This window comes from Panthera uncia, chromosome D1, assembly GCF_023721935.1.
Source record: "Panthera uncia isolate 11264 chromosome D1, Puncia_PCG_1.0, whole genome shotgun sequence".
Classification (NCBI taxonomy): domain Eukaryota; kingdom Metazoa; phylum Chordata; class Mammalia; order Carnivora; family Felidae; genus Panthera; species Panthera uncia.
The window spans coordinates 447,735-460,934 of NC_064808.1; the positions used below are offsets into that span (position 1 = coordinate 447,735).

General features: G+C 60.6%; 1 protein-coding gene across 1 annotated transcript; it reads right to left on the reverse strand.

The window, feature by feature from the left end:
- Positions 1 to 4,958: 4,958 nt before the first annotated feature.
- On the reverse strand, positions 4,959 to 12,601 carry TNNT3 (troponin T3, fast skeletal type). Its single transcript, XM_049641432.1, has 9 exons — positions 12,583 to 12,601; positions 10,163 to 10,208; positions 9,132 to 9,248; positions 8,952 to 9,029; positions 8,694 to 8,807; positions 8,487 to 8,596; positions 8,277 to 8,367; positions 6,547 to 6,587; positions 4,959 to 5,124 (listed from the first exon to the last, which is right to left on the reverse strand). The coding sequence occupies exons 3-9, from the start codon at positions 9,213 to 9,215 to the stop codon at positions 5,070 to 5,072; spliced, it is 573 nt and encodes a 190-aa protein (XP_049497389.1). The 5' UTR covers positions 9,216 to 9,248; positions 10,163 to 10,208; positions 12,583 to 12,601; the 3' UTR covers positions 4,959 to 5,069.
- Between the last annotated feature and the right edge of the window lie 599 nt (positions 12,602 to 13,200).

The window sequence follows — 13,200 nt, forward strand, 5'->3', positions numbered from 1 at the left end:
TTAGGAACTATTTCAGATACACCAGGAGGTAGAAATAAAAATAGGAAGGACCTGCATCTATGCACCCACCACTTGGCTTAAGAAATAAAACATGATGAACCCTGTCTTGGTGCTCTGGGTCGCCACTTCACAATAAAATCCCCTGGAGGGGAACTGTTCATCTGAGATGTGTGTTCCTCACATCTAGGCATATATAATTTGTTTTCATATTTTTTAAAGCTTATCCATTGAGAGAGAGACAGACAGACAGACAGACAGAGAGACAGACAGACAGCACAGAGCCCAACGTGGGGCTCGAACTCCCAAACCATGGGATCATGACCTGAGCCAAAATCAAGAGTCGGACGCTTAATGGACTGAGCCACCCAGGCGCCCCTTGTTTTCATATTTTTAAAAATGTTATGTAAGTAATTTTTTCCTTTTGCAACTGACTCATCGCCCCCAATGTTGTGTTTTCACGATTTGCCAGTGGTTGCATTTAACTGCAGGTCCTGTGTTTTAACTGCATAGTCCATTTGTGAATCTCCCACAGTTTACCTGTCTGCTGTCCCCTGGATGAAGGTTCCAGCGTTCTGGAATTGCCAACAGTAATCTGTGCCGGGAGAGGAACCAGAACTGGCAGGCTTCCTGGAGTTGACCAGGCGTCCCGGTATCTGCTCCCTAGCACAGCGCCCGGTCGTCTCTGCGCCTGCACCTGAGCACAGGTGTGCACCACTGTGCTAGAGCTTTCCATCTGCAGACTCGATTTTGCTACATCTGGTCCTTACCTCTCTCCCTTCCTGAGCCGTGAAGGACACTCCCAGACAAGTCTCAGAGCAAGGACCTCCTCCTCCATGACCACATCTCCACTACCGCCCCGTTGATACAAGTGTCACAAACGTTCTCTGTCACTTTGGGTTTGGATGTGGCATGTAGTCAAGGCTGCTGCGTCTCCTAACACGCCCCGAAGCTCCTTCTGTATATTGAACACTGGCCTTCATCGGGGATGTGCTCCTAAGACGTGGCTGGTGGCTCCCCTGGGCTGATGGCGTCATTTGGTGCAAATGTGAGAAAAGAGACGGCAGGACCCACGCGGAGTCCCTTGTTCGGAGCCCACGTCACCAAAATGAGCTTTCATGGTGACCCTCTGCCTGTCCCTGGAGCTCGGGAGGGAGGGGCGAAGGGAGCAGGACAGAGGCCCGTGTCCTCCCGGGAAGCCCCTCTGCCTGCCGGACCGCACCCTGGCTCCGTGGCCCTGCCTGAGTCCAGGGCCCCTGAACCCACCAAGGCCTCGAGAGCTGGCTCACCTGCGCTCTGCTTCTTAACCTGGAGAGGTTCACCTTCTTAAGACTTTCTTTATGCCTCTGGACTTCACTGAACTCCCGTTTCACGGTGCGGAGGTTTTACGCCTGGTTCAAGAAATTCCCTTAGTGGGAGCTATGCTCTCCTATAGCTGCTTCCTGAAACTTGGAATGTTTTCCTTCTCAGATTTAGGTCTTCACTTGGCAGGGGGGCTGATTCTCGGTGGTCGGTGTGAAGAGGCGGGCGCACTGTTTTACTATTCGCGGTGTTGGTCCGTCCCGGGCCCCCCACGCCCCCCACGGCCCCGACACCAGGCGCGCCCATGGCCCCGCACATGTGCCTGTCCTCCGTGTCTGTGCCTGTGTCTGTGCTTGTGACCGTGACTGCGTCCTTCTCTGTGTCTGTTCCCATGTTCACATCCCTGTCCGTGTCTGTGTCCATACTTACGTCTGTGTCCACATGTCCGTGTCTGTGTCCGTCTGGGAGCCGGTGCTGCCCCTCACGTGGTCTGGTCTGTCCACAGTCCCCTTTCCTTCTGCACACATTTAGACTCAGCATGAATTTACGTGAATCCCTGCGGGAACATGGTTGAGTTGCCCTGAATTCGTGGATTAATTTAGAGAGAGCAAATAGTTTTGATACATTACTCCTTGTCTTAGGGAACATATAATAGCCTGTAGGTATTCATGCTGTTTAGATACTTTTCAATAATGCGATTTTATCATCTGTCTGCTTGTCTTGCACATGTTTTCCTAGATTTGTACTTACTATTGTATGTTTTCACATTTCTGTTGTAAATGGTATTTTTAAACACTGTCGCCTAACTCTCGATCTTTCTATCTTATGCTTGCGCACACCTATACAGAACTCTTCGTTCTGATTTAGAGTTGCAGATTTTATTTTCTTGGGGGTTTTTTTGGTAGACAACTATTTGGTTGTGAATGGTGGTAACTTCTTTTAAGATTTTCTTTTTAAGGACTCTCTATACCCAGCGTGGGGCTCGAACTCACAACCCGACCAAGAGTCACACATTCCATTGACCGAGCCAGTCGGGCGCCCCAAATGGTGGCAATTTTTTAAGGCACAAGTAGGTAGGACAAGATACAATTTTTCTTGGCCTCTTGACCCCCTTTTCTGGCAGTTTATTTTTCTCGCCCCGAAGCTCTGGCTGAGACACCCGGACTGTGAGGAGGCAGGTGACATTCCTGCCTGAGTCTTGAAACATTTCCTCGTTGAGGGCGATGTTTGCTGTAGGCGTTTGGAAGATGCTTTCCTCGCTCCAAGGAAACCGTCTTCGACTCTTAATTGGCTGAGAATCGCCTTCACTGACTGTGTTCTGTTTCCCCCAGGTTTCCCCCAAGCCTCCGCTCGGTGAATGTCTCAAGAATCCCCCGGAAGGCTTGCTTGCCAATATAAAACTACCTTCGCATCAGAGGGGACCCCCTCGGTCGTGACGTCATTTAAAAAAGTTCTTAGTATTTTTGGTGATTCAAGTAGGACCACTTCACTAGTTCTTTTGCAAAACGAATCTTTGGCTCTTCTGATTTCTTTCTTTCTTTTTTTAAAAACTTTTTAAATGTTTATTTATTTTTGAGAGAGAGACAGAGCGTGAATGGGGGAGGGGCAGAGAGAGAGGGAGACCCAGAATCTGAAACAGGCTCCAGGCTCTGAGCTGTCAGCACAGAGCACGACGCGGGGCTCGAACCCACAGACTGCGAGATCGTGACCTGAGCCGAAGTCGGTCGCTCAACCGACTGAGCCACCCAGGTGCCCCATCTTCTGATTTCTTGAATTAGATGTTTAACACGAGCGGTTGGGGGGGGGGTCTCTCCCCTGCTCTTCCAGCCTGGCCCGCTGCTCGGCAGAGCCCGGCCTCCAGGCTCGGCCCCAGATGTGTTGACATTTGTAAACACACACTAATAAGTTCCCTGCCTGGGTCCACTTGGCCGCAGGGGGCTGACTGCTGGCTCCAAGCGCTGGTCCCAGGCAGCTTCTAAAATGCTTCACGTGTACTCTGGTTTAGAGAAACAACCTTCTTCTTTTTCTTTTTCTTTTTTTTTTTTTTTAGATTTTCAAGTTTATTTATTTTGGGAGAGAGTGAGAGAGAGAGAGAGGAGGGGAGAAGCAGAGAGAAGGGAGAGAGAGAGAATCCCAAGTGGGCTCCGAGCTGTCGGTGCAGAGCCCGACGTGGGGCTTGAGCTCAAGATCCGTGAGATCATGCCCTGAGCGGAAACCAAGAGGCAGATGCTTAACCGGCTGAGCCCCCCCGGGTGCCCCGGTGGAGGAACAGGCTTCTGCCAATGCCCGTCTTCCACGCCTGACTGTCTGGTTCAAGTCTGTCCCCCGCTACTCTGATCCTCCTGACCCGTGGGCGACTTGGGATGAGCTTTCAAACCTCCCGCTCAGATCCCGGACCTGTCCGTGTTGCCCGTGGTTGCCCGCGTTCTGGTCAGCTCCCGGCAGCCCGTGTCTGCACAACTCGGGGTGAGCCGACCCTCCTGGCCCCGGGCTGACCATCTCCCCAGGCAGCTGTCGCCTCTCGGAAGAAAGCCGTGCAGTGGGACGGCGGCGTGGGCTGGGCGGATCCTGCCGTCTGTGCGGCGAAGGCCTTCACCTTGGAGTCTCTGCAGTAGGCTCAGGGGCCACGCTTGGTGTATCTCACCTGCTCCCACGGGTGTGCCGGGGGCTGGGGCGCGGGGGTGGGGGGGGCCCGCATGTGCCTGTGTATCTGTGAGCGTGTGCGGGGGGGGGGGCGCCCACACGCGCCACGGGTGTCCGTCTGGGGCGCGGCCCTGTGTCTGGGGTGAGCACGTGCCGCCTGGGGGTTCGACCTTGCCCCGGGGTCCCGCCGCCCCGCGGGTCTCTGGAAGGCGCGCTTCTCGGGTTCTTCGGCTCCGCGCAGCCCTCCCGAGGGGCGGCTCCGGGCTCTGAAGCCGCCTCCGTGAATGCTTCGCTGTGCGAGGCTCTACGTCTCCGTCCAATTTTCGTGATTTATATTTTCCATAATTCTGTTTGGTCAGGATTTTCAAATTTATTACACAGTTGTGCACTGTGCCGTCTGATAATATAGAAAGAACGGTCTGTGTGTGCTGTGTCTGCCCTCGCTGAAATGTGTTTTCCTGCTCCTTTCCTCCGCGGGCGAGAGGCCCCTCAGGCTGAGTGCACCCCCTTGTTCTGGACCCTGCGTCTGCCCCCCACGTTTCCGGGGGACGCCTGTGAGCTCTCCCAGTGTGCTCCGGCCCCCCTCCTCCCACACCCTCCCAAAGCCAAGCTCTCCCACCCCAACCTGGCTTCAGAGCCGACCCAGGCGGCGGGGGACCGCTCACGGCGGGGGCTGGGGGCAAAGACCCCAGCTGAGGCGGGGAACCGAGGGGCATGTGGGCCGCAGGGTGAGGGACAGACGTGGAAGCCGCCGGCAGAGCCGGGGTGGGGCGCCCCCGACCTGGGCCCAGGGCCCGGTCGTCTCCCGGGCCGACCCCGAAGTTGAGCGCCCAGTGTCTCGCGGGCCCCCGGCCCGCGGGGTGACCACCCCCACGCTCCTGTCCTCCCAAGCCACCCCCCGGCCCCCTCCTCCAGGCCCCCCAGGGCCCCCCCCCCCCCCCCCCCGTCCAGGAGTCAGCACACACTTAGCGGAGGGGAGCCTGCTAGCTTTATTCACAGGCCCCAGGAGGTGGGGGCAGCAAGGACAGAGACGTGGGGGGTGCCCGGGGGTGGGTCTGGGGGCCGGGCGCGGCTGCGTGGGCTGCACGGGCCGAGGGTCTCTGCCTCCGGAAGCTTCCCTGGCTGCTTCACTTCCAGCGCCCTCCGACCTTGCCCTTGGGCTGGGCTCCGGCCTTCTTGCTACTGCAAACGGAAGCAAGCTGGTCTTGAGCGGCTGGGTGGGGGGGGTTGGGGTCCTGGCCCAGATCCTCCTCAGCGCCCCCCGCCCTGCCCCCGGCAGCCCCCCGGCCCCGACAGCTCAGCCCACCCACCCAAGCCCCGGGCACACATTTCAAGCAGTGCTGACTCACCTGCACTTGGCCCGGCTGGGCCTGGGCGCCTTGTGCCAGGACGGTTAGTGTGGTTAGTGGAGGGAACGGCGAGCCCAGGGCACCCCCCAACCCCTGCCAGGGGCTCGGGCTCCAGGGGGCCACCCTCGGGCAGACCGGAGCCTGCCAGGGAAGCTGTCTGGACAGATGGCTCTCACTGTCCCAGCTACTTTGGCCTGGCAAGAGCCTGTGCCGTGCGTCCCAGATCACAGCCTTCCTGAGTCGGGACAGGCTGAGGACAGTCCCTTGTTCCCTGACCCCGGGCCAGCAGGCCAGGCCTCGTGGACTCGGGGCCTGGAAGGTCAACGCCCTGCCGGATGGCGGTCCTTAGGAGCCTGCCCTGTCTGACTGACTTTGCACACCAGGCAGCCAGCAGGGAGCTGGGTGCCGGGTCAAGGTGCCGTGTGGGTCCCAGAAGCTGACACTCTGGGGACAACTCCTGGCTGTGGCTTCAGGGGAGACCCTGGTGCTGGTGGCCATGCCCGTGGCCCGCGTCCTGCAGGGGCCAGCCTGAGAACCCTCACGCACATGCACGCACACACACAGGCACACACAGAAGGGCTCTCACGAGGCCTGCCACAACCCCCATGACAGAGCCCAGGGAGGAGGGTGTCCCCTTGGCCAGTCCCCTGGGGTGGAGGAGCCCAGCCCTGGGGGCAGCAAGGAGTCAGGGGCCAGTGGGGGAGGGAGAGAAACCCAACGGCCAGCGGTCCTGGGGACACTGCACTCCGTGGGGGTGTGAACGGGCTCAGTGATCAGACTGGGAGGCAAAACCCCAGCACAGGGGGCACTGGAGCGCCCACCCTGGGGGCGGTGGGCTCCTCCAGGCCTTTCCTGGCGTCTGTGGTCGTGGGTCCCACGGACCTCGGGTGATTTTGCAGATGGAGGGCTCACCGTCTGAAGAAACAGGGGCCAGGGAGGCCCGCAGCCAAGCAGGTCGCCTCCGGAGCAACGCTCGGCTGGGGAGTCGGGGTGGTGGCCCAGGACGGCCCAAATCCCCAGGCGGCCTCCTCCCGGGGCTCTGGGGTGAGGAGGGGCCAGAGGAGGCTGCAGGCCGGGGGGTGCGGGGCCCAGACACGCGGGCGCCAGTGGCCCACCAGTTAGTGTTGTTACCGTCGAGGGCGGCGGCCCCTGGGACCGGCTGAAAGCGCCGGGCCCCGGTCAGGGGGGCGGCAGCCGGCCAGCCCCCTGGCACCGTGTGCCCGGCACAGAGCGACGGGCAGGGGGGGTTACTCACTGCTTCTGGGCCTGATCGATGCGGCTCCTGAGGTTGGTGATCTGTGAAGAATACGGGTGGCTTACCTGGCAGTTCGAGCAGGGCTGGGCCGGTGGCCCTCTTCGCCTGAGGCCTTGCTGCCTTACTGCGCCCTGGCTCCTCTGCTCGGAAGGCAGCGGCCCCTCGGCCCCGGGGCTCGTGCCTCTGACTTACTTTGGGCCGCCTGCGCTGGAGACCTGGGCCGACACACGCAGCCGCTCTGGAGCCGGCCACTTACCTGCGGGCCTGCGGCAGGACGCGTGGCGGGGGCGTGGGGAGGGAGGCGAGCCGCGCGGAGCCCCTGACTCCAGTCGGAGCCGGCCCTCTCGCTCCCTCCTCCTGACGCCCGGAGAGGCTTGGTTGGGGCGGGCAAGGCCCTTCCCCGCCTGCCGGCAAGGACGGCAGGGCGACCTCGGAAGCCGCGGGCTGCAGGTGGTAGGGAGGAGGCGGGGTCGGGAGGCCGGCCTCCGTCCCCGTGCCCTCCGCTGCCATCCTCCACGAACCTGGTTTGCCATGCGAGAGGCTCACCGTGCATTGCACACCACGAGCCCGGTCCAGGGTGGACCCTGGCTACTCACAACTTGGCCAGCATCTCCACTCTGGCCCGCATGTTCATGATCTAGAAAGACCGAGATGGTTAGCGGGCTGGGTGGGTGGCTGAGGCTTCGGGGCCCTGCCGCGTGCTGGGCTAGCCCAGGCGGGGGCCCTCGTGGCTCTTCCAGCCCCTGGGGACCCACTGCCGGTCGCTCACAGGTGTGTCGGGAGGCACTGGGTGCCCGACTCGACTCCCTGGACCCCGAGGGGGGCCGCGTGCGGGTGAAGCCCCCTCCTTCACGCCGGGCCTCCCAGAGGAACGTCAGGAGAGGGCGGCGGTGTCCCTGACCCCGGGCGCGGAAGGGACACGCGTGCTCCGGGGGCGGCCCCGGTGCCCCTCCTCCTTCCAGGAGAGGTGAGGAAACTGAGACGGACCAGGCGAATTGCCCTACGTCGCGGCTCCCGAGAAGGAGCCGCATTCTCCAGTCACCGGACGCCCGCTTTCCTGGCGGCCTGTGCCGACAGCCGTGGGAGATGCCCCTGGGGTGTGCGCCGTCTCCCGCCAGGGACCCTGGAGGACAGTGGACGGCGGGGACCATGCCCATGATGGTGAAGCTGGCGGGGCGGGGTCGCGTGTGCACAGGGCAGGTTAGCTCCCAGCCACCAGGGCGGCGCCCCCTCCCCAGGACTGGAGGGGCGTCAGGGAGACAGAATCTGCACAGGGCCGCTGTTCCGAGTTGTGAACCCCTCCCGGGCGGCTCTAGGCAGCCACCCTGCCGGGGACTCAGTCCCAGACCCCTTTCCCAGCTGCTGGAGGGGTGTGCGTGCCCTCCTGCCTACACTGACCCGAGGAGGTGACAGCTTGGGGACCTGAGCCTGGGCCTCCCCAGGGGATCCAAGGAGGCCACCCTGGTGCTAGAGGAAATTGTGCTATACTGGGGCGAGCTGTCCACCGGCTCCGGGCGATTCGGAGCCTGGACCCCGAGGCCCCTCTGCCCTCCGCTCCTCTTGTGGCCCTCAGAGAGAGGCCGACCTCTTGGGACACGGAGGCGGCCCCAGAGGGTGCCTGCGGCCAGGCCCCGTGAGGACGGCCCTCGTGGGCGTCCCGGGCGCCGAGGCCGTGCGGGTGCAGGGAGGTGGCCGCCCCGGGACCCGAGGGCCAAGGTGTCCGCACTCACGTCATATTTCTGGCGCTTCAGCTTCTCGCCAAACTCGAACTTGTCGATCTCCAGTTGGTAGAGGGTGTCCCAGAGTTCCTTGGCCTTGTCCCTGGGAAGGCGGCAAAGGCCCGGCGAGGCCGGTAAGCGCCGGAAGGCGGGACGCAGGCCACCTGCTGTCCCCCTCGGGTGGCCACGGAGAGCCAGCGCCCCGCCCCCTCCCGGCCCCACCTCAGCTTATCTTCGCTGAGATGGTCGATGTTGAGCGGCTTGCGCCTCTCTGCCAGAACCTTCTTCTTCATCTCCCGGGCCGTCTGCTTCTTGCCTCTCTTCTGGTCGGCCTGAGGGGACATGGCAGAGGGGCCCGGCCTCAGGAGGGGCGCGCCGCACCCCTACAGGAGGCCGTTCGGCGCCGCGGCTCCGAGGGCCCGCGCTCACCTTGGCCAGGTAGCTGCTGTAGTTGGCGCCCATGGAGGACAGGGCCTTCTTCTTCTTCAGGTCGTCCTCCGCTCTCCTCTTGGCGTCCTCCTCCTCCCTCCGGGCTTTCTCTTCCTGCAGAGACCCCGTCCCCGAGGCCTCAGTGCCGGGCTTCGGGGACCCGCCCGGAGCAGCCGCGCAGGACAGGGGGAGCCCGGCCCGTGGCCCCGGTCACCGGCGGGCGCGGGGTCCGGGGCGGGGAAGGGGCCCCCGGCTCACCGCCAGCCGGTTCTGGCGCTCCCGCTCCTTCTCGGCCCGGATCCTCTGCTGCTCGGCTCGCTCCGCACGCCGCTTCTCCTGTGGGGGGAGGAGCAGGTCAACCTCGCCTCGCCAGCCCCAGCGCCCCCTCCCCGGGGCGACCGCCCGCCCCCGCCTCCCGCCAGAAGGGCCCCGACTCACGATTCTCTCCTTGAGAGCGATCAGCTCCTCCTCTTCCTTCTTCCGAGCCTCAAAGTGGCTGTCGATGAGAGCCTGCAGCTCCATGAGGTCCTTGTTCTGGCGCTTCTTCTGGATGTCCTGTGGGTGGAAGAGGCCCCTCGTCTCCAGCTCCTCCCGCCTGACCCCCCAGCGCGGCAGGCGGCCCCTTCCCGTGCTCCGGCAGGGGCGCCCTGTCTCCTCTGGCCAACACGAGGGTGGCCAGGGACGTTTTGCCCTCACCATGTTCCCATGGCCATTGCCCTCCTGAGGCCCAAAGGCGACCTGATCTCTTAGCCCCAGGGTAGGAATTTTGCCCTCCCTGTGGGTAAATCGGGGCCCCGCCAAGCCCTGAGGTCATCAGCACTCCTGGGATGGACTGGCTCTGACTTGGCCCCGCTATCATCCTCAGAGATGTTCCACATGGGCCAGACAGAGAGGAAACTGGTGAGTGAGGTAGTTTATTGAATAGACAGATGGATGGGTGGGTGAAAGGATGGATGGGTGGATGGATGGGTGGATGGATGAGTGAATGGATGGTTGGATGGGTAGATGGATGGTGGACAGATGAGTGGTTGGATGGGTGGATGGATGAGTGAATGGATGGATGATGGGTGAATATATAGTTGGATGGATGGGTAGATGGATGATGGACAGATGGTTGGATGGATGGGTGGATGGATGAGTGAATGGACGAATGATGGGTGAATGTATGGTTGGATGGATGGGTGGATGGATGAGTGAATGGATGGATAGATGGGTAGGTGGATGGTGGACAGATGGATGGACAGATGGGTGGATGGATGGGTGGGTGGATGGGAGAGGAGGGAAGAGAGATGCTTGAAACTGTGGGAGTTTCCTTTGGTCCAGAAATAAATTAAGGCAGAGTTTCCTGGAACCAGGAGGTTCTGGCTCTGGCTGCTTGAGAGCAGATGACCTTCCCAGGCCTTGTCTGTAGGCTGAAGGCTGGGGGTCTGAGAATGGAGGCCATGTTGATCCGGGTCCCATAAACTTACATCGAAGTCTACTTTCTCCCCTTCCGGGATCTTAGGAGCAGTGAGTCTGAAGAAGAGAGAGGCTTGTGAGCAGGGGTAGGTAGAGACCTACCAGGGGTCTGGCCCTCCCACCCTTCTGCCTGGGCACCCAGCTGAGGACAAGTGTGTGTGTCCTGGTCAGGCGTGTAACCCACTGTCCCCAGAGCAGCCTGACCCCTTTGAGAAGAGTTCAGCCTCTTTGCGTCCCTCTGTTTTGCCAACATCTGGACATCGAAAGGGCTGTTTCACCCCCGTCTGTCCAGGAAGGGCACTCTCTCCTTCTGTCTCAAACAAAGAAAGAAGCGCAGGCAGGCCAGACCAGACACAGGCTGGCCACTGCAGACCCCTGAGGGGCGTTGGCCTCTGCGGTCGGGAACGGCCATCCTGACCCTTTTTGTGTCTCCGGCCCCTCTTTAAACTGTCTTCCTGGGGACCCCAAGAAAGGGGGCTGGACAGAAAGCAGTTTGAGGAAGAAACGAGGCCCCCGGATCCCGGGCCCTGCCCCCAGTGCATTCCAGATGGAGCAAAGAGTTACGACAACAACAGTTGTTTGAAACAAGCCACAGAAGAAAGTGGGTCTGAATATGGACCCAAATGCTGGAACAGGAGAGGGTTTTTCTAAGCTCGGCAGCACCAGAAGGTCCCGCTAAGGGAAAGATGGCCAGACGACTCCATGCAAATGAAAAACTTATGTATGTGAAAAAAAAGCAAAAATTGGAAGGGGGGGGGAGCCCAACCCAGACTAGAAAAATATTTTCAGCGAGTACAGAGAAGACTTATATCCTTGTGCAGACCGATGGCTGAGAAATCGTGCAGACGCCTTTGCCGTTAGATAAATGGGCAGAAGGTGCACGATGCCAGGTCTCGGTAAGAAAGACGGCCAGTGAGGCAGTGCGCGGGAGAGGCTCTCCCGGAGTAATCGGAGGCATGGGAGCAGAAGCGGCCCCGAGAGGCCCTCCTCATCCATCAGTGTCCCCGGGCGCGGCAGCGTGGGGCACAGACCCGCTCACGTCCACGTCGGAGCCCGCGCTGGCACGGCCCCCGTGGAAAGCAATTTGGCAACGGACGTCAAAAGCCTGAAAGACGTTCATACTCTTTGACCCAGTAATTCCAGTTCTGGGAATGTGGCCTAGGGAAATAACCCGAAAGACAGAAAACGCTTTCCACCCAGCGTTATTTATGATAGTAAAATATTGGGGGAAGCCTTAATGTCCCGCAGAAGGCGAACGGTTCCAGAAATTATGGTTTGTCCAATTGATGGAATATTATGTGGCCATTCAAAATATTTAAGAAGGCTATGTAAAAACATGGAAAAATACTTATGAATAGTGCTAAAATTTAAAACAGCAGAATTGAAGGTTGTATAGACAGTACGATGTTTGAAAAACGGCTCAGAGTTTAAATCTTTTTTTCCGAGCCCTATGCATGGAAAGAGTAGGAAGAAGTAAGGCTTTTATTCTTTTCTGCCTTTTCCCGCAGTCTGGCTGGCGGGCGGGGAGAGTTATAGATGATTTTCTTTCTTCATTGGACTTTTACGTATTTTCCAAATTTTCTTTAATGAGGTGTTTTATTTTCATAATGAAAACACAAACATTTTTTTAAAGCTAGAAAATATCTTGTGACCCGGCAGCTTTATTTAAAATAGCAGAAAAATAAAGTGCAGTGGGTGGAAATATGCTGGCTGTACCCGGAGCGCGCCGCAGCCCCCCGGACCCCGGAGCGCTCCTCAGGTGGGCGCGAACCCCGGGCACGTGCTGGTGAAGACTTGGGTTAAAAAAACAAATCCCTGAAATACTCACAAGCAGGTCAAAGGAGGGAAAGACCATCCGGACCAGGACGATGGCTCCCCAGAGGCCCCAGTGGGGGCGGTGGGTCCACTCACGGTTTTCTTCTGAAGGGGCCACGGGGCAAGACCCTCCCTCCAGCCCCTCTCAAGGGTGCCTCACGTATAGGGCCGGGAGAACCCCACCGCAGGCCGCGCGCAGTGGGGGCCGGGGAGCAGGAGGGGAGCTCCGCTGTGCCTCCCTCTCTCTGCCCTGTCTCCCCCGACCCCCTGTTCCCCGTCCTCCCTTGGCCCCCCAGCCTCCTCTTACAGAAAGCCTTCCTTGCCCACACTGGACGAATGGGTGGGGACGCCCCACCGTACCCCCAGCGATCGTCTCTGCTCCCCGCCTGGGGGGAAGGCACCAAATAACCCCATTTTCATCAAGGACCTTCACCAGATGTCTAGAGCTTTAAACACCCAACCAGGGAGCAAAGAAGCAGCCACCTTCTCGAAGGGGTTTGGGGTTTCGTCCCCCACAGAGCCCAAAGGCGTTGTCTTCCACGGGACCCCAGTTTCCCAGGTGCCCCCTGCCTCCGGCCCACCCTGGTGTCCAGCCCTGCCCGGGCCCCACACTCACCTGGGTCTCGGTTTCTCCTCTGGACACCGCGGCGCCGGCATGGGGAGAGGGGAGAGAGACCGGATGAGCCTGGTGGCCTGCTCCTGCCCACAGGCCCCTTGGGGCCACCCGGCTGGGGGCTGGGGGCTCCTGCCTGGACGCCCGCCTGCCTCTCCCCCTCCAGCCGAGCCTACCACCCATATGCCTGCCCGTCAGCAGCAAGAGAAAGTCCCTGTGGGGTCCCAGGAGGAGAGCTCGGGCGTGTGGACCAGGATGTGGCACGGGAGGGGGAACGAGGGAGGAAGGAGGGAACGGACTCCAGGGGCACGGCGTCCTCGGGGGATCGAGGAGGAAGAGAGGAGGCAACCCCTGTCCAGGTGCCTGGTCCCCTCTGACCGCCCCACCTCTGTGCCGGGCAGAAATAGGAACTGGACAGTGTGTGCGAGGCCTGGGCAGCTGTGCCCCACGGTGGACGCCATGCAAGCAGCCGGCCTGGCGATTGGGAGGAAGACAGACAGGCGGGCGAGGGAGAGGGGTACAGACCCAGTGTGTCCTCTCTAAGGGTCCGGCCAGGGGCCCTTGCCTCCCTCACCCTCCCTCTGCTCCTCTGGGGAGGCGGGGGCCGAGGGTACGGGGGCC

What these genes read in the sequence shown, in the direction of transcription:
- TNNT3 (XM_049641432.1), bottom strand. Translation starts at nt 9,215, where the DNA reads ATGGAGCTGCAGGCTCTCATCGACAGCCACTTTGAGGCTCGGAAGAAG. An exon ending in AGCGCCAGAACCGGCTGGCG is followed by an intron (nt 8,808 to 8,951) that starts GTGAGCCGGGGG and finishes GGGTCTCTGCAG; the next exon opens with GAAGAGAAAGCCCGGAGGGA. An exon ending in TGAAGCGCCAGAAATATGAC is followed by an intron (nt 6,588 to 8,276) that starts GTGAGTGCGGAC and finishes TATTCTTCACAG; the next exon opens with ATCACCAACCTCAGGAGCCG.